Here is a 27281-nt window from a genome sequence, read left to right on the forward strand (position 1 = left end):
GTCCGGGAGGGCTCTCGGCTCCCTCTCGTCACTACTCGGCTCCTCTCGGTTTCCTCTCGGTTCTTGCTCGGCTCTGTTCGGCCCCTCCTCCCACGGGGCGGGGGGTTGGGGAGGGAGAGCGAGAGAGAGAGACAGAGAGAGGCAAGGAGAGCGGCGGCAAGTTCGGCGCATGCGTTCACGTCTGTGGCTGCTTTTAGGGCCGTGCTTTGCCTTGTATTTTCACTTCCTTCTCTTGAGAGCTGTATCCGGGTCGTTGCTTTCTCTATTGTCTCAGGCAAACGGCCTCGGACTTTGCGAATTCTGGGTCTTTTGTTGCATCTGGTGCAGGCTAATAAAGTTTTTCTTTCTTTTCTTTTATTTTTTTTCTAACAGTTTTGACGGAGGAAATTTACTGCCCGGGGCTGCTGGGGCCTGAGGGCGCCTCTGACAGGGGAGCCGTGGGAAGGGGCGCGAGCTGCAGGGGCCGGTTCGGCGAGGACTAGGGGGCGGGGTGGGGGGCGGGAGGGGACCGGGGCCGCTCTAGAGGCGCCCGGGTCCGGTGGCTGCACCGATTTTAAGTAGCATCTTTCGGATTTGTTGCCGCGGTATCAGTCCCGACCTCGGCGCTGCCTGGGCTCTCGAAGCCTCTCCCTAGGTCTCCTCCAAACGACCACCTCACGGATTCCTTAGTAAGTGTGTCGGAGGCCTCCGGCGGGAGAAAGGTGCATTTCAGCCCTTCTAGAAGTCAGGGCCTGTGGGAGCAGGGTGGGGGTGGCAGATTCCTGCGGGAAACTGGACCTTTTTTGGACCTTCCACGTACACGGGAATGAACAAGGCTTCTTTTATTACCTGGGCTTTGCGGTTTCTTTGTATTGACTGTTACCATATCTAAGTGAGGGATTACGAACAAGTGGCAGAAACATAACAAGGTGCAAGAGGGTCAGCTTCGCTTTTGGTTCGCCTTTGCCGTACCCCAGGCTGGAGCTGTAGGTGTTGCTGCCCAGCCCTCCCCAGCCCGCGTACCCACCGCGGGCTTCTTACACCATTTGCTGAGAACTGAATTAGACAAAGATTCCCTGCACGAGGTCATCTGTGTCTTCCCTCAGCATCACAGGTGTCTTCTGTCCTTGGTGTGATTATTAATGACAATGTAATGCTTTTCTCTTAACAGTGGATCGCAGCTCCAAGAGGAGGCAGGTGAAGCCTTTGGCAGCTTCTCTGCTAGAAGCTCTCGATTATGATAGTTCAGATGACAGTGATTTTAAAGTTGGAGATGCCTCAGGTAAATGTTTCCTTCTCTCTTCCCTTTTCTCAGCTTCCTGGAATTGGGCTTATTTTCAGAGCCTATTAAAAATCGGTTTTGATTTAAGTGCCAATTTAAAGTTAAAGCACATAAACTTCATTTATTTTGTCCATGTGATTTCCCTAAGGTTCTTTTACTAGAACCTGCCGTTGCTTCTGTTTATGTTGATACTCAGATAATTAGCAGGCAGAAAAAAACTTATTCCATTGATTCAAAAGCATTTTCTCTACTCTTTACTCAAAAATATATTTATGCTTATTTTTTGGATAGAGGGAAAAAAAATCGAGAAGTATTGCAAAATCAATAAATACCCTGGGAGTATCGTGAGCCATATACAGCCCATGAGCAGGGTTCTTTTCAAATCACTTGACACCCTCTGAGGGGAGTTTTGCTGTTTGTCTGTTAGCTCCCTTACCAGAATAAAATTAGCCAGTGTGAAAAGTTGTACTTCGTGGTAGGTGTTGGACCTTGTGGATTGGGCCTTCCAAACAACTCTGAAGTATAAAGATACATGTTTGCTCATTATACTTTGTGATTCTAAAAACAGTAAACTTTTTAAAAAGGTCATATATTCACATACTAAATGGAAAACAGAAAAATATGGTTTTCCATGGTATCTTCTGTTTATTGTGCTTCATGTATATAGTTTTAATTGCAGGAATCTGAGAAATGCATACAAATTGTGTTTATTTTATGTGAAAAATACTAATACACATGAACAATAAAAATTATTTTAAATCTGTCCCCTTATATTGGAGATTTAAATAAAATGAGAAGTTAAAGCCTTTTCAATTTCATTCCTTTAGTACTTTTAATATATTCTTCCGGAGAGCTTTCTATACTTAGTCCTTTCTCTCTCCTTTCCTCTGGTTTTTCTTTTTCTTTTTTCTCCTGCTCGGGATGGTAGGAGATGAAATTAGGTTGTGTTGTGTTTCTGATATTACTTTCAATAGCATCAGCAAGGAGAATTTGCATTGTTATTTACTGAGAACATTTTATTTCCATAATCTCATTTAACTTTTATAATAACTTAATGAAGGAGATACTATTTTACAGAAAACAGGCCTGAATTCAAAGAACTTGCATGAGGTCACTTAGGCCATAATGGATATATTTTGACTCCAAAATTTAATAATCTTTTCACTGCTTTGATCCTAAAAGTAAATAGATGTGATTTTAAACTGAAGCTACCTGGATGTTATGACTAATTGAGGTCACTCCCAACAATCAAAAGTTAAGTTTATCTTGCCTTTTAATCTTTGCTTCTCAGCTACTTTCTTTCTCATTTAGTCAATTCACTGATGTTTGGTCCTTCCAAAGAAGGGGAAAAAAAGGGACGGGAGGTAAAATCCAAAACTATTTATGTTCTCTTGGTGAGAACCTTGGTAGATAAGAATATTTTTGGTTAGAGTGTAGTTTTGGTCAAGGTTGTTAACTGTGACAACAGCCGTTGGGTCTCAGAAGTTATGAGTTATTTGAACACCAATTATGAAAAAACTCTAAAGCCAAATCTTTAAGTGTTCCATAATTGTTTCTGTGACAATAAATCCTCACTTGGTAGGTTTTTTTGTTTTATTGAGATGTAGTCATTTCAGGTATCACTATCACTTGTCTTTACAAAGGTTAAAACAATCTAATGATACAAACTACTTTCTCAAGATAATTTTTGGTATCAAGCTAAGTATAGATTCCTGATCTTGTAAATCTTTTTTTTTTTTTTTTTTAACGTTTTTATTTATTTTTGAGACAGGGAGAGACAGAGCATGAACAGGGGAGGGTCAGAGAGAGGGAAACACAGAATATGAAGCAGGCTCCAGGCTCTAAGCTGTCAGCACAGAGCCCGACGCGGGGCTAGAACTCACGGACCGCAAGATCATGACCTGAACCAAAGTCGGCCGCCTAACCGACTGAGCCACCCAGGCGCCCCTGATCTTGTAAATCTTAATCAGAGTTGATGGGAATTATCACTTATGTGTGAAAAATGGGAGGATGAGTTGTTAGGCTGATAATTTTTTTAAAAATCTCTTAAAAACACTAAAAATATATACACATTCTGTTCCCTCTTGTATCATACCTAGTCTGTTCTATTTGTGATTTACTTCTTTGGCCCCTGTGCAGTTCTTATGCTATTGTAAAGGAGATTATAGTAGAAAATGATTTTGTTTAAAGTGGTTAATAGCAATTGAATCTTATTTTCCATTTTTGGTTAAGGTGCATTCGTGTCCCCCATAGCTGAGGTGGTGGCTTACTCTAGATTACTAGTGTTTCCTGTTTGTATCCTTTCTTTGCCTGAGGTAGTTGAACTCTTACAAGAAATAAGACATAGATTCTTCGTTGGTTTTCAGTCGTGTTAGAGTTGTGGGATCCCAATCCTATGTATGAGTAGATGAAACTGAGGTGGAGAAATAGCTTACCATCTGTCTGGTCAAAGCTTTTAAAAGCAATGTCTAGAAATGACTTGGTGAATGAACTACTGACTCCCTTAGAACTTAATATTAAAATGATTAGATTGGTTGGCCTCCATTTTTATTAATGGGATTCTGTGCATCAATTTCTTTTGCTCTTCATTTTGAATTCAGAAATTCTGGCTAAAAAACTTCATATTTCTGTTTGGCTTTGAGAATATAGACAATTCTGAAAGATTATATTCAATACCTTTGCAGGTAAACATAATTTTATTCATGTAGTTCTCAGTGATAAAATACAAAAAGGTAAATATTGATCAAAAAATGACCTACCAATAAGATTGGCAAGTAATGTTAATGGCCATAAGTCCTTTAGAAAAGTACAAACTGAAAATAGATCATCTTTTGTTTTTTCTTTAATGTGAAATTAGAGCTGAATTTCTTTTTTTTAAATACTTTGTTTTTAAGTAATCTATACATCCAACATGGGGCTCAAACTCACGACCCCAAGATCAAGAGTCACATTAGAGCTAAATTTCTCATTTTTGGTTGAGGGCAGTCAGTAAATAAATTGTAAAATTAATAAGTTTTAAAACATTAGAATTATGGTGATAACCACCAGAAGAACCATATGTAGACATGTTAAACTGAACCACATAAAATTACCATTTTAGATTATTGGCAGTTTTATCATTTAACCTAGTTAGACTGGTTATATTTGAGACTTGATCCTAGGATTGGGGTTAGGAGAGATTACATTTAGTAATCTGATGTATAAGTGGAATGTTTTTGAAGATGAGTGCTTGTATTCCTTCTAAATAAAACAAAATAGCAGTGTTGTTTCCACTAACACACTGGCCAAGGTAGGATGATTAACTTTAGATCTTGGGCCATAGTTAGTTTAGTTAGGACAAATTGCCAGAAAATAATTTACCTGAAGGGTCAGGCTGCTACTTTGCTTTGGTAGTATTTTGCACTTAATCTAATTTAGGCTAATTGGTCAAGATATGTATATTGATCTTTAGTTTTGTTTAAAAGCACTTTGCTGGATATTATGGTGATTTCACAAAGAAGAGTGATGATATTAGAATAATTAAATTAGTAAAATAACAATGCAAGGCATGATTGATTACTTGTGTAGTTTAAGTCAAGGAAATAGGACTACTTTATCTAGAACAATTCATTGAGGAGATGAGTTGAACTAGAAACTGAAGGAGAAGCAGCCTAGGTGAGGGAAACCTTAAATATTAGAAGTGTGGAGCCTGGAAAATGTCCAGGGGATTGGGGATCTGGATTGAGTAAAAGAATAAAAGAGATGTGCTTGGGAAAATATAATGAGGTTAAATTGAGGCTTTATATTGCTGGACTAGGGTTTCTCAATCTTGGCACTATTAGCATTTTTGTTACATAACTCTTTGTAATGGAGGCTTGTCATGTTTATTGTAGGATGTTTAGCAGCATCTGTTTTCTACTTACTAAATGCCTGTAGTATCTCTTCTTCCTTCCACCGCCATGAGCAGCCCTGTCTGTCATGGTGACTATTCATCCATTGCCTCTAGTCATTGCCAAATGTTCTCTGAGGGACAGAATTCAAATTGTTCTTACTTGAGAACCACTGGTCTAAATTTACCCAAAAAATGTTAAATGACACAGATAATGAATAGAAGAGGAGTTGTGTTGGTTGACTAGTTGACTTTTTAAGAAGGATGTACAGGATTAGTCAAAAATGGCTTCAAGGAGATAACTGAATAACCTGTAGACTGGTGATCTGTCTATTCTGTATTGTGTATATTTATAAATGCTAGTCGCTATTGCATTAGATCAATGAAGGGAATAGTTAATTAAGGTTGATGAACAAAGATGATTCTTTACATGGCAAAGCTAAAATAAAACTGAGTCAAATCATACCAATTTTATTGTTTAATATTTATCATGGGGAGAACTTAAGCATTGAATATTGTGAAAGAATTCTTGAAAGTTGTTTTTTAAAATCTGTGTCTGTAAAAAATTGCTTAACTGTCAAATAGCTATTGTTTCAAGAGAGTTTGCTATGTTGTGTATTTGAGAAAGGTTACTTTTTACTTAACTGAATAGAAAAGAGGGATTTCAATTTTAAAGCTTTTTTCCTAAAAAAAAAAAATAAATTTATTGAAGAGTTAGAATTGCTTCTAATGCTAAGTATCTGACTTACGTGATGTATCTGACTTATTTCTCTAGTCTATTATTACCTTTAAAAAAAAAAGATGTAAGAGTGATGGATTTGGAACTTGACAGAGTCATTGTTTGAATTTGTAATAATAGGAAATTTTTCTTTGCAGCCTACAAAAATATAATTATAGACAAAGACTCTGATTTTCTCATTGTTATTTTTGTCAAGCTATGTTTGTAACTAAATATTGTTTATCTCCATCCCTCAAGTGCATATGTACCAAAAAGAAGTGATGACTAATCATATGTGAAGAAGTTATTTTTCAGAAATCAAAGAAAGATAAAATTTGATATAATCCTGATGCCTGCAGTTGGAGTATGAATAATGTATTGTATTTGGAGAATGAAGGGTTGGGTAAGCTACTAGGTTTTGGATTTGTGGAAAAATTTCAGATTCATCTAATATGTTAACATATGTAAAGCATTTAAATCTTTTTTCAAATTGCTTTCTATTCAGACATGATTATAAAACAAAAAGAGAATCAAAGAGTATCAATTTCCCTATACATTTAAAAATAAATGATTGGCATTGGGAACAACAACAACCAAAACAAAATCATAAAAATTTTTAACATTTTGTAAAATTTACCAAGCAATAACAAAGTTGGATTGGTCTCAGCTTTTTTTTTTTTTTTTTTAAATTTTTTAATGTTTGTTTATTTATAAACATTATTTTTAATATTTATTTGTCTACCAGAGGTAGACAGAGTGAGAGCAGGGGAGGGGCAGAGAAAGAGGAAGACACAGAATCTGAAGCAGGCTCCAGGCTCTGAGCTGTCAGCACAGAGCCCAACGTGGGGCTTGAACTCATGAAGGGTGAGATCCTGACCTGAGCTGAAGTCAGATGCTTAACCGACTGAGCCAACCAGCTGCCCCTAGATTGGTCTCAGTTTTGATTAGGTACCCACGTTTGTGCCCCAGTTAATCTTACTTTTGTTAACTGTTGTTGTTTTTATTGGTAAAAATTATTAGGAATGCTTTTTAGGTATTTCTAAAAAGTATCTCTGTTAATGGGGGCCATCTCTCTTAATTATGGCATTGCTTGCAAGATGTTCCAATTTTCTGTAGTCAGTATGCACAAAGACTCTTTTTTGACTTAGAAGTGTTTAGTTAATTCTGCTTATTATTTATTAGATCCTTATTTAAAAATATCTAGAAATTATTTTACCATAAGTAGTGTTTCATGGTAGGTTGGGTTTAATTATGAGTGGTGTTAAAAAAAAAATCACAATTTTCTTAACAATTTGCAGAACTGCTGGACTGAAAACAAGTTACCTAGTTGTGGGTGATATTCTTTATTTTTGAAATTCAGGAAGCTCACAAATCCAAAAATGTTTCTTAAGTTTGGTACACACTTGTTTCATGGTAAAACCTAATTGGAACTGATAGTTTATTTGTAGTGTTGCCTTATCGTACTTATCATACTTTTTAATGCAGATACGTGTTTCATTATAGGATAGTGCCACAGACCTCACTGGAGATTTTAGTGTAATATATTGTGTATACACCATGTTACCCTTCTAAAATCTGAAAAAAGTCAAAATTTTGAAAGACATCTGGCTCCAAAAGTTTCACCTAAGGGATTGTTTACCTACATGGTACTGCCATTGTGTTCTATGTAAGATTATTTAGAGAGGTTCCTCCCCCCACCTGCAACAGTTTTGAATAAGTCTTGGGTTCCTGCATGGTCATCTTGAGATTGACAATTATTTTGTAGGGTCAGCCAGTGTCTATTGTATGTTAGTCTTTATTTTTTATGTGATTTAACTTGCAGGATTTTTTTAATCAATCATTTGTAAAGTATTCCTAGGATATTTTAGATACTTGATACTAATTACAACTTTCTTTCTTTTAATGCCCAGTTAATTATAGTGGCTAAGGCTGGTTAACAGAAATTAAAATGGTGTGGAAACATAGACTTTTTTCCACCATTTTTATTACCCTTTTCTTGGTTATATGCTCAAAAAATTTATCACTCTACAGATTTTACTGATGGTGTTGACCATGACCTGATTATGACTGGTTGTTTCTTATTTCTTCCTGTTCCTTTCCTTTTTTCTCCTTTCCTTTATTTTAGATTTTTATTAATTTGATTAGGTATAAAGAGGATTTGAAGGTTACTGGGTAGTGTTGGTCTAAGACAGCCTGGCCTGCCCTCGTCAGGAGTGGAAGAAACTTGCCAGAAAGCTTGAAGTCCTGCATGAATTCTTTAATATTCTCAGCCTATCTTTCTAGTGACTACTGTGGTTGCTCATTTCCAAGATAGATTCTTTTTTTAAAAAATTATTAATTTCTTTCATTCTGGGGCTATTGTAGTTACTGCCTAGAATTTTCGAAAGTTTAGGTGGCTCTTACTGATAGGAAAGGTATCCTAATAAGCAGGAAAATTGATAACAGCTCTTGCAACTTCTATTAACTGTGCTAGTGCTATTGTCTCTTTTCACCTGTGAACTTGGTACTCATAAAATTGACTGATATGTTAGGGATGTTGACGGTCATAAATACCTGTGCTCATTTTTGCTGGGTAAAGAGTGAAATAAATGAAACCAAGTTTTTTGGGCCAGATTTTTCTTGTTCTGAATGTGACTCAACACTTGTAGGTTCATACAGTTTATGAAAGGAAGATGGAAGAGAAGAAGAATTTGATCTGTATTATATAATTAAGTTAAAATTAAGTGCCCAATTTAAAAAGAAACACCTTTACTTTTAGGGGAAAAAAACTGTTTCTAGGGTACCAAATATAGCATGAGCTATATGACACAAAATAGTGCTCTGCTTTTTAAAGCATGTTTTAATTTAGAGTTACATATATTCATCTTCATTAGTGCTATATTGAATTAAAACCATTATACCAACTTCATTGATTTATTTAATCAGGTTGGGAATGTCTACCATTCTTTGACTTAACTTTGTTTATATTGTTTTGCAAGTTGCTCACAAATTTTGGTGGTTTCATTTGTGTCAGCGTTGTGTGTGTGTGTGTGTATGTATATACATATGTGTGGTTTTTTTTTCTCATATTTTCAACAGATTCTGAAGGGAGTGGTAATGGAAGTGAAGATCCTTCAAAGGACAGTGGAGAAGGTTCCTGTAGTGATTCTGAAGAAAATATTTTAGAAGAAGAACTGAATGAAGATATTAAAGTAAAAGAAGAACAACTTAAAAATTCTGCAGAGGAAGAAATACTGTCCTCAGAAAAACAGTTAATTAAAATGGAAAAGAAGGAGGAAGAAGAGAATGGAGAAAGACCTAGAAAGAAAAAGGAGAAAGAGAAAGACAAGGAAAAAGAGAAGGAGAAAGAAAAAGAGAAAGAGAAGGAAAGAGAGGAGAAAGAAAAAGCGACAGTATCTGATAATGTGGCTGCTTCTGCTGCTTCTACCACACCAGCCACAAGTCCTCCTGCTGTTAACACATCTCCATCAGTCCCCACTACAACAACCACTACAGAGGAACAAGTCAGTGAGCCAAAAAAGTGGAACCTTCGTCGAAATCGACCGCTTTTGGATTTTGTATCCATGGAAGAGCTGAATGATATGGATGACTATGACAGTGAAGATGACAATGATTGGCGACCTACTGTAGTAAAGAGAAAGGGAAGATCTGCATCTCAGAAAGAAGGAAGTGATGGAGACAATGAGGATGATGAAGATGAGGGAAGTGGAAGTGATGAGGATGATAATGATGAAGGCAATGATGAAGATCACAGCAGCCCTGCCAGTGAAGGGGGTTGCAAGAAGAAGAAGAGTAAAGTTCTTAGCAGAAACAGTGCTGATGATGAGGAACTGACCAATGATAGCCTGACACTATCTCAAAGCAAGAGTAATGAGGTAGATCAACCCAATTTTTATGATATCTGTCTGTCTGGGGAAAAGGGAATTCTTCTCTAAACCATTCTGCTCGTTATATTAAGTAGCTTCCTTGAAATCCTATTTATAGACAGCTGTGGGAGTGAATGAGCACCTTAACTGTAACATTTATTCATTTGGTCAGCCAGCCTTTATTGAGTATCTACTATTTGTCACCGTCCTCAAGGAGCTCAGAATCACCGTCCTCAAGGAGCTTGCAGTCTATATAGTTGGAGAAATATTTTTATACCCATAGACTAGGGAAATGGTAGTTTTCCTTTCCCCTTTCTATTCTCTCATCCCATTGTTCATAGGACTGCTGAACGGTGCTCAGTGAATTATGGAAACAAAGGTCACCTTTATTTCAACTTAGTTATATCCTGTATCCACATGAAAATTTAGACTTCTAGAATACTCTAGAGTAGGACAACAAACAGCTTAATGATTGCCTCAGACTTTTAGAGACTCACTTTAAGGTTACTCCCTTTACCAGTTGTAACACTCATCATCTGAATAGTCACCAAGTCTTTGCTTTAGATGTAGGGAGTATATGTATACGTATATTTAGTGAATAAGTTCTGTCTGCAAAGAAATGAAAAAGAAAAATCAAACATTCCTGTCATAAAACAAACATTTCTGTTATAAAACTACAGTAATGACTCCTTCCACTTGAAGTTCTACTACCGAAAGTTAGGTTTATCCATTGGGCCCAAGATGCAACATTCAAGACTCTTCAGTCAAACACATCTATGTCTCTTTGTCTGTGTGTTTATGTATATGTTTTTCTTCAAAAGAAAGATTGAGTTGTCGTCTTACATGTAGATGTACCTGTTACATCAACATGTAGAACTATAATTAAGTCTGTCATTTCTGTTAATGTGTTTATTGTCATGAAAATTCACTTCTTTAGCAAGCACTTTTTTTTTTTTTCTTCATATCATTGAAATAGGGTAAACTGGTAGGGAGAATTTCCTTGTATACTTTATTCTTTTACATTACTTCTACTTAAAAGTTTTTCGTAGCAGTGATTACCTATTTTAAGTAAGTTTCATTTAAAAACTTGGTAATTTTTCTTACCAGAATACTAAGTAACAGGCTCTGAGTGGGTTATATGCTGGTAGTGATGAAATAGTTTATATTTTAAATTATAAACATTGGCAAACTTCTAGGTTATCCACTTTCATGTGAAGAATGTTGCCTGCCTCCAGTGCTATCCTAATTCTTATATTTAGGTAATGGAAAATTGTCATTTGGAATATGATATTTACAATGCTATAGCACAAACAGTTCCATATTCCCAGTGCCAATTTAGGGAAATAGAAATATGGAAAATTCAGTCGTTCAGATTTGATTTAGGCTTTATCCAGTGTATTTTTTGATTTGATTTGATTTAGGCTTTACCCAGTTTGTTTTATAGTATTTAGTACTCAGTCTCTCTCAAGTTAGTAAGTTTACCTTTGGCAGCATCACTTTCTTACTTCATTTTTATTAGTCTGATGTTCACAAAAGTAGGCTGGCTCACGACAGAGGCAGAGTTAGATTTATGGTAAGGTGTGGAAAATACCAGCATATGTTGAGAAATTTGCCACATAGGATGTATACATTATCTACTTGTTAATAATCTGCAATACATAACATATTGCTTAAGAGGTTGTAGACTGTCCTTTATGGTACATTGGAAGGCCACATGTGCTATTTTAGGTTTTGTTTTTTTTTTCCTACCAGGAGAGACTTTAAATAATGGGACTTTATATATTTAGATTAAGTCCCAAAGAAATGAGATTCCAGAGTATTTCTTGGAAATGTGCCTCAATAAAATTGTCAAGAAGTTGCTTATAGTAGCTAAATTAATTTCTCTTGTGTTAATTTATGTGAATTTTCCTTTTGCTCTACCCCCTGCAGAGATGTAGAAGAACTGATAGAAAGTTAGTTTTCCCTTGATAATATTCTACCTGAAAGCTTGGTGACTATTTTTCCCCAAGACTCTTCAGTAATTTTTGATAATTCTATTTCTATTTAAATGTTACTCAAGTTAGATAAAAAAAAAATTAATAAAAACTAATCAATGGAGATTATTATTTTATATTTCTGAATTTCATGTTTATGTGCTCTTGATTTTGTAAAAATGACTAAAGGTAATTCTTTGCCTATGGCCATTGTTTGTATCTTAATCTTCCTGGTTATTTTAGGTAGTGATACCTTGGCAAGTATCTATTAGTTAATACATATATATTTGATTATATTCAGAAGTTTAATTTTTCTCTGCTTTTAAGTATTCAAATATTACTTTGTAGTAGAGATATATTTAGTTTATAAGCAGCAAACTTTCTTAGCTGCTATGTTAAGTACTTTTGTAGGGAATTGATGTTGGACATCCTGTAAATGATGCCCAGAAACTTTAATAATTTTAAAGTTTTTTTTAGGGGAATTTGATTTGGGGGGGGGGGGGGGGCTGGGGACCTTTTATAACTACTGACTCTTCTTTTTAATGTTTATTTATTTATTTTGAGAGAGAGAGTGCGAGCAGAGAGGGGCAGAGAGAGAGGGAGAGTGAGAATCCTGAGCAGACTCTGCACTCTGGGCACAGAGCCTGACCTGGGGCTTGATCTCATGAAACATGAGATCACGACTGAGCTGAAACCAAAGAGTCGGGTGCTTAACCGACTGAGTCACCCCTGTGCCCCTTACTATTGACTCTAAAAGCCTTAACATGCCTTTGCCATAGGCCTTGAAATACTCTAGAACAGTGGTTTTCAAACTGTTTTTTGTCTCAGAACCCCTTTATGCTCTTAGAAAATCATTGAGGACCCCAATGTAGGTTATATATGTTGTTATTTACCATTTCAAATTAAAACTCAGAAATTTCAAAAAATAAGACATGCAGAAGCACACCAGTTGTCAGATCGATGACCCTATCCCATGTTATGTAGTTCTGGAAGACTACATTATATAACCATGAGAGAAAGTGAAAAAGGCAAATAACTTTCGTATTGTTATGAAAATAACCTTTCTCTTCTGGACCCTATGAAACAGAATTCCACAGACCACACTTTGAGAACTAACGTTTTACACCTGGGCATTTGGTAAACCTGCAATTTTACATATGGGCACTTGCCTTTGCCTGTAACATTATGACATTTTTGAACTTAGCGTGGTTTAAATAATCCCCTTGGAATATGGTTATATGTCTTCAGACTTTTATCTTGATGCTTTTGAGATTAATTTATATTATGTTGCTTTTTGGTTTTCTGAAGTAAATCTTGGTGATGGGTGTGTAGCATTTTCAGAGAATGGTTCCCATTTTTAGGACTTTGAAGTGAGAGCTTCGGTTGAGAATTAATATTTGATAGAAAATCATATCATATTTCAATAGAAATTTTCAGGTGAAAGTTTTTTGGTTTCTTTTTATAAAATACTCTTATGTTAAATGGATTAGATTAGATGTTAAATGGATGTGAAGAAATGGCAATTGTCATCTGACTTTGGTAATTAAAAATTTTGCCAAAATTTATAAAGAGCTTCTTCTATTTGGGGCTTCTGACTTATTAAATATTAAGTGCCTTTTTACACATTTCAATATAAAGCAAACTGCTTTAAAACCTAAAAAGACAGTTTGTAATATTGTATTTTATTTGAGATTCTTGAGGATTTAACTTCCTTAAAAAACTTAGGGGAAGACCTATTGCTCAAACTCTTTGGTATACTATTTTTTTTTCTCATCTTGAGAAAAAGTGGATTCTTTTAATTCTAGTTTTACATGAAGTGTGCTGGAATTCCCTTAAAAAAATTTTTTTTTTAACATTTATTTATTTTTGAAAGACAGAGACAGAGCACAAGCAGGGGAGGGGCAGAGAGAGAGGGAGACACAGAATCTGAAGCAGGCTCCAGGCTCTGAGCCATCAGCACAGAGCCTGACGCAGCACTCAAACCCACAAACTGTGAGATCATGACCTGAGCCAAAGTCGGATGCTTAACTGACTGAGCCACCCAGGTGCCCCTGGAATTCCCTTATATTAAACACATAAAATTAGATAGAATTTATCTTGTATATATTATTTATAAGCATCTATGTGGAATACATATATAAATGAACACTAAACATATTTTAGAACCCATCGAGAACATTGGGCAGTATTACCATTTTAGGTGTAAATTTTAAATCCCAAGGGTAAATGAAATAATTTACTATAAATAGTCATTGAATTATTACTACAGTGCCCCATTCTTAATTACCATTAGATTCCATTATTCTATAATATTAAAGTTATATCCTAGGTGATACTCTTGTGCCATTCCAAACCTACTTTCCCAATTACTATTTTTATGTAAAAATCATATTTTCAAAAGATATATTTTTTGGTAAAAACTTGAGCCTAACTATTTTGTCCAGAAACTTGAAAAATGATACACATCTTCAGAAGTATGCCAATAAAAATTGATACTAAATTTGCTTTTTATTTGATCACAAGTGTTCTCAACCCATGTTTGATGTATTAACGACAACGTGGAGCATAATTTTTGAAGAGAATGTGTTGCTTAGATTTTCCCACTGAAGCATTATCTGTCAATCATTTGGTAGGGCTCCAGTTCCCCTTCATTACTCTTCTCTTTGCAATACATTTCTGGTAAGAGTCTCAAATGATGGGGGTCAGGGGGCCAGAAATACCAGTTAATTTTGATTTCTCTGCCTCTAAATGATAATATGTGTGGAGAGAATTTGGTATAGATACACAATTGAAACATTTACTTTTTTTTTTTTTTTTTTTTTTCTGAGCAAAATGGAATAGGAAAATAATGGAATTAGAGCTACCTATTAGTGCTAATTTACTTGTTTCCCACATGGGTAGACCTTTTTTCAAGGGCTCATTAGTTGTTGTAATTCCACCAGAGAAGTATTGGCAGCACCAATACTGTCAATCATCAAACTCTGGTTTCTGGTTATTGTCTAGATCTTTTTCTCGTCTATGATTTTTTTAACCTAGATGTGGTATTTTGGGGAAAAAGTCTTTTTTGGACACCATAGGAAAATATTTAAAGTAGCAGTGCTCACTGAAGCTTACAACATTTTGGGGGATTCCAAGGAAGATTCCTCAGTATAATAAATGGTCAGCTCATATTCCTCTTCTTGAACCACCTATAAGAAATAGGAAAGGAGAATGAGAATGAACACTTATTGAGTACCTCGTATGTCTTGGGAACATTGTTACCATACAGTTATCTTGCTAATTTTCACAACAATTTCATCAGGTAGGTATTATTTTTGTGATACCACTTTACAGATAAGAAAACTACAGCTTCGAGGTTCTACAGTTATTAAGTAGGAACTGAGAATGAAAGCCAAGAACATTGGGCTTTAAGTCAAATGCTGTTACATTGGAAGCGTGGCTGATGGAGCGAGAATCTGGGTAGATTTTTGTTTTTTTCAATGTACCAACCTACTATAAAACGTGTTTTCTTTTTAGGAAGTATTTCCTACTCATGTCCAAAGCCCTCAAACTGCTTTGGCTTTGTAACAAGGAGGAACAAAATACACAGTTTTCTTAAGTTTATTTATTTTGAGACAGAAAGAGAGGAAAGAGAGTGAGCTTGAGTAAGGGGCAGAGGCAGCGAGCAAGGAGATAGAGCATCCCAAGCAGAGATGTGGGGTTTGAACTCATGAAACCATGAGGTCGTGACCTGAGCAGAAACCAGGAGTTGGATGCTCAATCGACAAGTGCCCCCAATTTTAAAGTAGTAAGATTCTCAAGAGAAGTGACACTGCCTCCTTGTTGACTTTTCCTTCATTTCTGATTTGTTTTACAGATCAGTTGCAATTTAGATGTATAACACAGAATTGAAAAAAAATGTTATTGTGACATTGAAGTATCATACAAATGTCATTTACAATTGCTATGAAATGATGACTATAAATGTTATCTGTGGTTATTGGTTTAAAGGAATATGAAAAAACATGGTTAGGTTTTTAAAATACATAGACTCAAGTGCTGTCTTATACAATGTCCAATCTGGTGATATATGATAAGAATCATTGTCTTGTTAACCATTTAAAGTTTAAATCTGTAATGCAGTTTAAATTAGACAGGTAAACTCTTCTTCTTTAATTTTATCTTTATATTTATTATGTCTTCCTCCTTTTATATTATAATTAGCTCCATATCTTTGTTAGTTTACACTAGATCTTTCTTGACACGACCCTACTAGAGTACTCTCACTCTTTAGCAACTAGACAATCTGGATCCTTTTTAGATAGTTTTCTGTCTCTGTATACACAGATATGTCTATGCAGGCTCTCTTGTATCTGTCATCCAGTAATTTGATGACCCTGGAACTTCTGAATTCCTCAGCAGTTAAGGAGTATAGAGTCTGTAACTATGCCATCACATACATATTTGCTTATATGTTATCTTGAATTGATTTTTTTTCCTGTTTAACATATGTGTGTCTTGTCTCCCTTAAGGTAAGAGTATAAGCTTCCAAAGTATAGGAACACTGTGTTATATTTTTTAAACCCATTGTACGGTTAATAATTACATGTGAGTTAATTTTTCCTTTCTCCTAGTTTAAGGGGTCAGACTATAATCTGGAATGGTAAAGCAGATGAAGAGTTGCATGCTTGCTTTTTCATTTCTTAAAGGAGAGAGAATATGGGACTTGTAGAGAAAATGAAAAATTAGAGGGTGCTTTGAGGGTCATTTGACAAAGAGATGGGTTTTCAAGTGTAATATGCTTTGAAATTACTAAAAGAATGGAGAATGCAGCATAATTTTAGAAATCCATAAAATAACTTTAAGTGGGAATTTTATTTATTGAAATTATCTTTTAATTTAAACGTGATTTTTCTGATATATTTTAATATTAGGACTCGCTGATTCTTGAGAAGAGTCAAAACTGGAGTTCTCAAAAAATGGACCACATTCTGATTTGCTGTGTTTGTCTTGGAGATAATAGCGAGGATGCTGATGAAATAATTCAGTGTGACAATTGTGGCATTACGGTCCATGAAGGTAATTTTGTTTTGTTTTGTCTCCTTGTCGAAACAGCTAATTGACACTGAATTTAAATGAGTAAAATCAGGTCTTTTGCATTTGTACTGTTCTAAAGTTCTTCTACAGTCTTTCATGGTGTTTCAATTGAAGCGACATCTCAAATCCTCAATGTATGAGGGTGTTATTTTTCAGATTATGTTAATTTAAAAATGTGTTTTTAAATGATTGAAATAGAAATATTATATGGAAATCATAACATTTATTTGAAGGTTAGTGTTACAATATTTTCATTCATGGCATTTATTTCTAGTTTTTACATGAAATTTAGATACAGAAAAAAAGTCTGTTTAAATACAGGAAAAAGTCTAGTATGTTAGTCTGGGAGAATGTTATTTAACATTCTGGGACGCCTGGGTGGCTCAGTCGGTTAAGCGTCCGACTTCAGCTCAGGTCACGATCTCAAGGTTTGTGAGTTCGAGCCTGGAGTCTGCTTCCGATTCTGTGTCTCCCTCTCTCTCTGCCCCTCCCCCATTCATGCTCTGTCTCTCTGTCTCAAAAATAAATAAACATTAAAAAAAAAAATTAAAAAAAAATAAAAAGTTACATTCTAAGTCTAGTGATACATAGTTTCTTCTTTCCTGGTTATAATTTTCAATTTTAAACCAGTATTTATAGAGATTGTCTTTTTTTTTTTTTTTTAAGTTTATTTATTTTGAGAGAGAGAGGGCGAGAGCACGAGCAGGTGAGGGGCAGAGAGCGGGGGAAAGAGAGAACCCCAAGCAGCCAAGCAGGCTCCCCACTGTAGCACAGAGCCCATTGCAGGGTTCAGTCTCAAGAACTGTGAGGTCCTGACCTGAACTGAGATCAAGAGTCCCCAGGCACCTCTAGAGATTATTTTTTAAGATCTGAGCTAAGAGTGACTAGCTATAATATATTGAGAATATTTTTGCCCATTTTATTTTTGAACCTTTTTCATTAATGTGTTTTTTCACTTATTTTTTTTTTTATTTTGACATAATTTCTGACTTACAGAAAAGTTATGAGTACTACAAAGAATTCCTATATATTCTTCACTCAGATTTCCCACATGGTAATATTTTGCTATTTTATCTTCTGTCCTGTAGCAATTTTGTTTTGAACTCTAGGAGGATAAACCGTGGACATAATGTCCCCTTCTACCCCTAAATACCTCAGTGTGTACTTCTTAACAAGAGCATTTTCTTACCATATAATTATAACCATGTAATTATCGAAGTCAGGAACTCAGCATTGATTGAACTCTATGTAATCTACTGACTGTATTCATATTTTGCCAGTCATCCCAATAATGTCAGTTAGAGCAAAATAAAATCTAGGATTATGCATTGCATTCAGTCATTATGCCTATTTGGTCATCTTTAATCTAGAACATTTTTGAGTCCTTGTGTTTCCTGCCATTGGCATTTTTGAAGAATACAGGCCAGTTCTTCTATAGAATGTCCTTAATACTATTTTTTTTTTATCTTTTCTTATGGTTAGATTCAGGTGACATGCTTTTGGCAAGAATGCCACAGGAGTTGTGTTCTCATTGTATCATATTAAGAAGCATAGAATATTTATTTTTCCAGTTATTGGTGATGTTACTTTGATCAATTGGTTGAGACAGTGTCTTCCAAGTTTCTCTGTGGTAAAGTTGTTATTTCGTCTTGTCAGCTGATTTTTTTCTATTGGGCCATGACAACCACAGAGCAGTTTTTCTGTGGCCTTGCCTTTACCTGCTCTTTTGATATTACAGCCCTCCTCCCAAATAGTTCTGGTATTCGTCTGGGCCTATGGGACCTGCAGGGTCTGTGCTTCTGTGGCCAGTTCTCTTGCCTTCATATGAAGCTTCCCTTCCTTGCTGCCAAGTCTCAACTATGGAAATGTTTCCTATTACTATTACTCATTCACTTATTTTTTTAATAATGTTTATTGAGTATCTTCTATATGCTTGCATTCTATAGGTTTTAGGCATGTTATATAAACATTGAAGCTTAATGTCTAGTAAGAGAGACAGGCAATGAAGAACTAAAAAATAAATATATATCAGGTGGTAGTCTGGACTATGGACAAAAATAAAGCAGGACAAGGAGTATTGGAAATGCTGTGGATGGGGGTGGTTAACGGGCAGGTGGAAGTTTGCGTTTACAAAAGGTGAAATGGAAAATCCTCTCTGATAAGGTGATATTTGAGCAGTGACCTGAAGGATGTAAGGAAGCAAGTCATGCAACTATTTGGGAAAAGAGCGCCCTAGAAAGAAGCAGTAGCAAGTGTAAAGATCTTGAAGTGGGAACATGGTTGGAGTGTTTATATAATGGCAGGAACTAAGTGAACAAGCTTGCGAGTGGTGGAGGTAGAGATGGAATTAAACCAGGTGAGGCCTTGCAGGTCATAGATTTTATTTTATTTTTTAATTTTATTTTATTAAAAAAAATTTTTTTAACATTTATTTATTCTTGAGACAGGGTGTGAGTAGGGGAGGGGCAGAGAGAGAGAGGGAGACAGAGAAGCCGGAGCAGGGTCCAGACTTTGAGCTGTCAGCACAGAGCCCGATGAAGTGCTCGAACTCATGAACCATGAGATCATGACCTGAGCGAAAGTTGGACGTTCAACTGACTGAGCCATCCAGGTGCTCCTTATTTTATTTTATTTTAAATGTTTACAGTTTATTTTTTTATTTTGAGAGAGAGAGAGAGAGAGAGAGTGCGCGCGCACAAGTGAGCAAGGGGCAGACAGAGGGAAAGAGAGAATCCCATGAGGGGCAGAGAGGGACAGAGATGGAGAGAGAGAAGCAGGGCTGACGCAGTGCGGGGCTCATGCTCACCTGATGTGGGCTTTAACTCACAAACTGTGAGATGGTGACTTGAGCCGAAGTCCAATGCTTAACCGATTGAGCCATCCAGGCACCCCATAGATTTTAGATTTGACTGTGATGGATGTGGGGAGACCTAAGTGAATTTTGGGCAGAGGATTAATATGATTTGATTTATGTTTTGGAAGGATCACTCTGATCATTGGGTTGGGAGTAGACTGAAGTGGGTCTAAATTGGGAATCAGGGAGACCATTGCGATGATGCAAGAGAGGAATTGGTTTTGAGGTAGATAGTAAAAATTTGGTTTTAAACTGTCTGGAGTTTAGGTAAGATGTTGGGACCAGAGATAAAAATTTGGGACTCATCAGCCTGTAGATCTTATTTAAAGCTGTGAGACTGGATATGCTATCTGGGGAGTAGTAAAGTGGTTCTAGCACTTCAGAGGAGATGGGGAAGACATGGCCAATGGGATAGGAGAAGAACCAGGAGTATTGTCACAGAAGCTATGTAAGGGAAATGTTTCAAACAGAGAAAGTGAGTAACTATCAGATTCTGGTTTTAGAGTCAGATGAAGACTATGTCCTGTGGCAAATTATCCTAATGCAATGGTAGACTCCCAAGTATATTGCCAGACAAGCCACCTCAAAGGTTGTGGGAGAAAAGGTTTATGGACAAAATGCTTATATTACATGGTTGGTTGGTTGGTTGGTTGGTTGGTTGATTTATTTATTTATTTATTTATTTATTACTTTGAAGCTTATTTATTTTGAGAGAGTGTATGAATGGGGAAGGGGCAGGGGCGGGTGGGAATCCCAAGCAGGTTCCATGCTGTCAGCACAGAGCCCAACATGGGGCTTGATCCCATTAATTATGAGACTGTGACCTGAGCTGAAATCAAGACGCTCAACTGACTGAGCCACCCAACTGCGCCTTACGTGGTTTATTAAATAAATATAAAATACATGAAGAGAAGCAAGGGGAAAAAAATGTGATTAGTTAACACACTTATGATAGAGTACAAGTTGGTGGAAGGATCACCTGAATCTTACGGTATACAGAGTTTGTATTGTATGTCCTGGCTCTCTCTGCCTTTTCAGCTCGAGAGCCCACATAGATGGTACCCTGGGCCAAAGTCACACTCTCTTAGATCCAGGGACAAGTATGCCTGGTTATAGCTTTAGTTCTGCAGTTAACCTACAAAATAGCCATGGGCTTTGTGTTTTTAGGCTGTGGACACATGGAGTCAGAATGGTGTCACTGACCGGTGGCCATACTAAGGCCTCATGTATATTGTGTTCATGTCTCATGTGTATTTAGTATATCCTCATTCTTCTTTGTCTTCTCTATACTTAGTAACTAGGTGCCTCAAGAATGTTAAATGTTTCTTGGTCTTTTTGTCCTTTTCTGTCAGTGTGTATGCACATGCTTTACTTTGTACATGTAAGTTTATATCTCATTTTGTTTTTCTGTAGCAGAAATGAATATTCTCAAGCAGAACAAAAACAGCATGGTAATCAAGAGTTTACCATTGAATTTAGTCACATGAGCATCAGTGGTTATCTTGATTCAAGAGAGTTCAAGTGGGGATAGAAGAAGGAAAGTGATTAAATGCAATTCCTATGATGACTTTTTATATAAAGAGAAGCAGCAAGATGGGATCTTTGCTAAAAGGGTTATGGAGTTTGAGGGAGGGTTTGTTTCTTCTTATTTTAGATGATGTGTTAGTTATGTATTTTGTAACAAATTATCCCACAGTATATCAGTTTAAAACGACAAACATTTTTTACTTCACACAGTTTCTAATGGTCAAGAATCTGTGCGTGGTTAGTTGGGTGATTCCGGTTTAGGGTCTCTCATGAAGTTGTAGTCAAAGCTGTTGGCCTAGGCTTTAGCCATTTCAAAGCTTGACTGAGGCTGGAGGATCTGCTTCTAAGCTTGTTTAACTAGTTTTTGGTAGGCTTCCATTCTCTGGTGGCTCTTGAATGGAGACCTCAGTTCTTCACTGTGTGGGCCTGAGTATCCTCATGACAGGACATTTTTCTTCAGAATGAGTGATCAGAGAGAAAGAGATAGAAGCAATTATATGAGAGAGTTAGTGTCTTTTGTAACCTAATTTTAGAAATAAATACTATAATTTCTACATATTGTTCAGCAGACCAGCCCTAGTTAACTTTAAATGTAGGAGGGCACCTTCTAAAATTGTTAATATAAAGGGCACTGATCATTGGGACCATCCTAGAGGCTGTGTACCACAGATGCAGAGATTATATAACATGTTAGTGTGCTATACTAACATGGAAGTGACCAGTGGAAAAGGAGAGTTGATGATCATTCAAGGAGAGAAAAGGAAGGAGTTGCTGGAGCAAGGTTTTTGAGTATAAGGCTAGAGGGGATAGGATCCAACACCAAGTGGAGAGACTGAGTAAATATGAGTAGCCAGAGTAACTGGAGGGAGACGATATATGGATACAGATTACGTAGGTTGTTAGATGTGGTGGTTAGAGCTGTGGAACTTATTTTTTGAATGCTTCTTGTTTTCTCAGTGAAATGGGAAGCAAAGTCATTAGCAGAAGAGTAGAGGTGAGGGAGGTGTGGGAGATTTGGGAAGAGAGGTTGGTATAAAATAGTTATTTGGAAGAATGAAATGGACTAGGGAAATGTTTACATAATACTATATGTTTGTGTGTGTGTGTGTGTGTGTATATGTATGTGTATGTATTACCTGTATATTTTATTGCCAGAAAGCTATAAAGTGTGTGTGTGTGTGTGTGTGTGTGTGTGTGTGTGTTTGTATGTGTATTACGTGTATATTTTATTGCCAGAAAGCTATAAAGGACCACTTGTGATTAGTGGTAATGAATATAAACAGACTAGTTCAACATGGTTGTGTGTATGTCTGTTTTGTTTTCTTCCTTTTTTTTTTTTTCCCTCCCAGCATGTTCAGATTCCTTGGAGCAGGTGCAGAATAGGTGACTATCAAAAGCAGCTGCTGTGCGGCTGATGTGTTTGTTGTATTCATCACCACTGTTGATCACAAATATGTTACCACTGCTTATATCCATAAATCTCATTGCTGATGTGTGATGCAGGCATGACCACTCCTGTTAATGTTGTTGATTTCTCACCATGCCGAAAGCACTATCTCTACTTCATAGGTCATCGGTTTGACCATGGATATATTTTCTAAGGCTAGCACAGTGGTTTTAAGAAATTGAATTGGTTCCTAACATTGAAAAACTGGGATATTTATTTCACACGTTTTGGATTTCAAACTTCTCTTAAAGTGCTGGCAGCAGTATTTCCTCTGAGGGCAACGGTCTGCTAGAGTTGAATAGGACTGCCTCCTGCTGGTGAAGCCTAGTTTGTCTCACCATAATCCTTTCCCAGATCACTTACTCATTTTTGTCAGTTGCTTTTTCTCTGGAGGTATTTGAATGTATATAGTTCCCCATCTGTTTTGAGGGTGCTGTCTCTTGGTGCGGGTGCACAGACTGCTGAGGCCTTGTGGTCTCAAGGTTGCACAGCTATAATAGTAAAGCAATTACTCTTCTAAAGCTCCTGCCTTTGGGACTCAAGCCTGAGTCCACTGGGGACCAGTACTATGTACTACCTCTATGTTCTGTTGTCTTTGATTCAGACTTAATGCATCTTGGATTCTTAGTATGAGTTCTTACCCAGTAGATTCATTGTGCAAACAAATGTAGATTTCTGGAAGGGCACCCCATTAGTACCCTTGACATGCTTAGAGTTGTATTAAAGGTTCATAATGGGACCTGTCCTTCAGGTTGAATAGCCTCTTTTATGTCAAATGTACCTTATTTTAAGGTAGTTCTGATTTTTTAAAAATAGCCAAAAACTCTTTCTGAGACAGGGCAGACAAAGATGATCAAGCTGAGTGGTAATTCCATTTAGGTCAAAGCAAGTTGTGTCTGTAAAGTCATGTAGCATATTTTCCTGCATAATTCATTTAACCAGCTCTAATGGCAGTTCAAGTTCCAAATGTTCTTAAGTATTTGCTAATGATTGCTCATTTTTCTTCTAAGACTGAGTCATTAGAATTGGTGACCTATTTTTGTTATGGAAGAAGGAAAAAGAGAAGACAGGAAAGGGAAATTAATGCTCTTGAGTGTGAAGCTTTGTAAGTGTTTTGAGAGGTAGCTAATATGTAGAATAAATAAATAAGAAAGACAATAAATGGGGAAATTGAATAATTTTCTACCTCTTTAGGTGAATATGTTGTGGTGTTATTGCTTTGTTGGTAGTTTTGTGAATTTTGTGAACTTCAGATAAATTCAAAGTTAAGGTGCAAATTATAAATCATAGGTAAAACATAATTCTTGAGAGGGTTTTTTTTTTTTAATTATGTTACAACTTTTCCCCTCTAGTGTAATTTCCCATTTCCTTTGTTAATGTTGGAGATTGTGTTGTATAATTGTGATTATATTATTCCCTCTTTTTTTTTTTTCCCCCTTGCTTTCTTACTAGAGTTAGAACTAATAGCTTGAAACATTTCTAGTTTTGGTAATTTTACGTTATGTTTTGGCTCAGGGGACAAGTGTGATTAAACATTAATGTATTTTTCGTAGACATGAATTAAAGTGATGGTTAATATATTCTAATACAATTCTTATAGGGTGTTTGTCAGTAAACATATCAAACATGGTACTTGGGTCCTTTTTTTTTTTTTTAAGAGTATAGCTCTTTTTTTTTTTAATGTTTATTTTTTAGAGAGAGTGTGTGAGCAGGGGAAGGACAGAGTGACAGGGAGACAGAATCTGAAGCAGGCTGCAGGCTCTGAGCTGTCAGCACAGAGCCTGATGCGGCACTTGAACCCACAAATTGTGAGATCATGACCTGAGCCAAAGTTGGATGCTTAACCAAGTCACCCAGGCACCCCTCTACTTTGATCCTTTTTAAGTTGATTTCCTATAGGTTATTTGTGTTTGTCTAGTCTAAAAAATTCCTTTACCAGGTAGTATTGAGTAGTATGTTTGAGAAAGGGTTGTTTTGATATGGATATACTCCTCAGTCTCCGTTTAAGTTATTTTTGGTAATACTTAGGTAGTATTAGAAATAAATTATATTGATTAATAGAGCTATGAAGAATTTTTCATCATCACTAGTTTTACATCAGTGGAGTCTACTAATAGAAAAATAAAAATAAAACAAAAACCTTGCTTAATAATCTTTGGTTTGGTTTTATCTTCTGGGAAGGAGTAATGATGATAATTCTCAGTCTAATAATATTCATCTTGGTCAACATATATCTTCTGGACCCTTTTTGGGTCATTACACTATTGCTAGCCCATGTTAATTAGACCCTGAGTTGAAAAAATAAGTCATGACTTGTGACTTGATCCAGATAATTTAGATTTTTTTGTTTTTTTGTCTCTTTCTAGGTGTACCATGTTCTTATTCCATTTTAATTTTGTCTTCCCCTGAAATGGAGTTAGCAGCCTCTTAGAAGTGTCAGTTCTTCACTTATCCTAATAGGAACTTTCATGACTGCTGAATTATTTTCATTTTCAAGGTCTTTCTCCCTGTATAACAATTCTTGCTGTATTTAAAGTTAATAAGTTTTAAAAATGTTCTGCAACTCCTAGTATTTAAATTAAAATGTCACTCTTACCTATTTCAGTAGTTTTTTAAAGCTTTGCTACTCAAAGTATGGTTCATGGATCCACAGCATTAAGCAGTAGCATCTGTGTAACCTGGGAGCTTGTTAGAAATGCAGAATCACAGGTCCCTTCTAAATTAGAATCTGTATTTTGACAAGATCCCAGGATGTTTCATATACACATGAAAACATTAGTTCCATTGATAATACAGAGAAGTAGCTCTGCAATGATTACCAGGGTATCTAAACTTTAAAATTTTCAGGGCTACCCTTTGGGCATATTTAGCACCAGTTTATTGAGAAGGCTAAAAGAACGCAATCCCAGGTTGCCTCCAAGGTCTTCATTTTTTGTGAGTCTTTGTAATAGTCCCTATAGCAAGCAAATAATCATCTGGGAGCCATCTTCTTTGGGCTATGCATACGCCTCCCCCCACCCCCCGCCCCCATTTATTGTTACTTTCAGTTCAGGTGCAGTCTGCCAAGGAGAGTCATTTTTACCATAAGCAATATTTCCAAGTAACACAATTGATACTCTACTCTTTATCAGGTTCCCAGACTAACAAAGGTAGAAACTTAACCACAAGTCAACAGGGGAAAGGGTTAATGGAATCACTTGGGATCCTACCAGTTCTCTCTACTAAGGACTAAGAGAGACAAAGGGCTTTAATGCATGAGTCCCTCCAGGACCTGCCTTCTGTTGACTGTAGCAATATCTATTATGTACATACACCACTGAAAGTATTGAAAGTACTCTTTTGTGTACCCCCACTTCCCCAGTACTAGACTTCCCTGTTGCTGTCTTTGAGTCATAGGTCCCATCAACATTTCTGTCTGTCTAGTATTGCTTTTTTTTGCCACCTAGAGAGGATTGAAGGGAGAGATTTGGTGAGCACAGCTTTCTCTATGGTGTTGATGTAAACATTAACTACCATTTAAATAAATTTATTTAAATATTAAATATTCTGTAAATATTTATTTTTTTAATTAAAAATTTTTTTTTAATGTTTATTTATTTTTGAGGACAGAGAGAGACAGAGCTTGAGCAGGGGAGAGGCAGAAAGAGAGGGAGGCACAGAATCCCTGAAGCAGGCTCCAGGCTCTGAGCTGTCAGCACAGAGCCCAACGTGGGGCTCAAACTCAAGAACTGTGAGATCATGACCTGAGCTGAAGTCGGACGCTTAACCTACTGAGACACCCAGGTGCCCCGATTCTATAAATATTTAAATGTTAAGACTTTGTGCTAGGAAACTAGAGGATGTACCAGATATAGTCTCTGCTGTTTATATATAATAGAGGAAAGAAAACATGTAAAATAAGAGTGAAGAATACAGTTTTATAAATGAATTATAGATTCTGTGCTATGGGTGTATTGAGTGCAACATACCTTATTGGTAAATCTTTGTGAGTTGTGAGTCAGTTGCATGTGTTCTTTTTGTAACTGAACTCAAGAGGTTTGTTGCTTGGGGTGCATCAAATTGAACACAACCCGAGGAAGGGTTGAAAGCATTGTTATTGTTACAAGTAAGGAAACAGGAAGATAGCTCTCTAAGTACTGTCTCCCATGGGGTTAGTACAGGAAGCTTTTATTTAGCGTATTAGGGAGTACTGTAGGGAACTTACATAGGTGCTTCTGTTTCAATTGTACATGCTTAACATGTCGACATGCTAGTGCATACATCATGTGTTCAAAAAATGGCAGAAAGCTCCGCCCATAGGAGGAGATTTTAGTATAACAGTGAGCGAAGGGTAACTTTAAGGTTACTTCAGGAGGCTTCGGTGCAGGTCCTCAGCACCGAGGAGCAGTCAGGTGAGACACACCTAGCAAGGGGCTATCAGGTGAAACACCTAGTTAGGTATCTCCTTGGCTGGAACTGTTGGTTCTGTAGACGGAAACACTCTCCTTCCCTGCTTTTGTCCCTTCTCCTTCCCTCTTTCTTTATAGCTTTCAGCTCTCTTATTTGAGTAACTCCTGTCGCATCCTATTATTTTGATATGCAAAGGATAGGCTGCTGATCCTTGCACTAAAGTATATATTTCTGAATATATTGCATTTAGCTTATTGCTTTTTATTTTTATGAAATTTTAAGGTATTTATGAATTTTACCAC

General features: G+C 36.4%; 1 protein-coding gene across 6 annotated transcripts in view; it reads left to right on the forward strand.

The window, feature by feature from the left end:
• The first annotated feature begins 179 nt into the window (after positions 1 to 179).
• The window catches only part of PHF14 (PHD finger protein 14), a 208740-nt gene continuing 181638 nt past the window's right edge, over positions 180 to 27281 (forward strand). For all 6 annotated transcript variants that reach the window (XR_006197137.1, XM_042918919.1, XM_042918943.1 and 3 more), the window contains exons 1-4: positions 180 to 668; positions 1151 to 1261; positions 8926 to 9722; positions 16600 to 16744. Coding sequence is in view for 5 of the 6 variants with exons in the window: in XM_042918919.1 (XP_042774853.1) it covers position 668; positions 1151 to 1261; positions 8926 to 9722; positions 16600 to 16744 (1054 nt within the window). In the remaining variant the exon portion in view is untranslated. The remainder of the gene's footprint in view (positions 669 to 1150; positions 1262 to 8925; positions 9723 to 16599; positions 16745 to 27281) is intronic.

This window comes from Panthera leo, chromosome A2 (assembly GCF_018350215.1).
Source record: "Panthera leo isolate Ple1 chromosome A2, P.leo_Ple1_pat1.1, whole genome shotgun sequence".
Classification (NCBI taxonomy): domain Eukaryota; kingdom Metazoa; phylum Chordata; class Mammalia; order Carnivora; family Felidae; genus Panthera; species Panthera leo.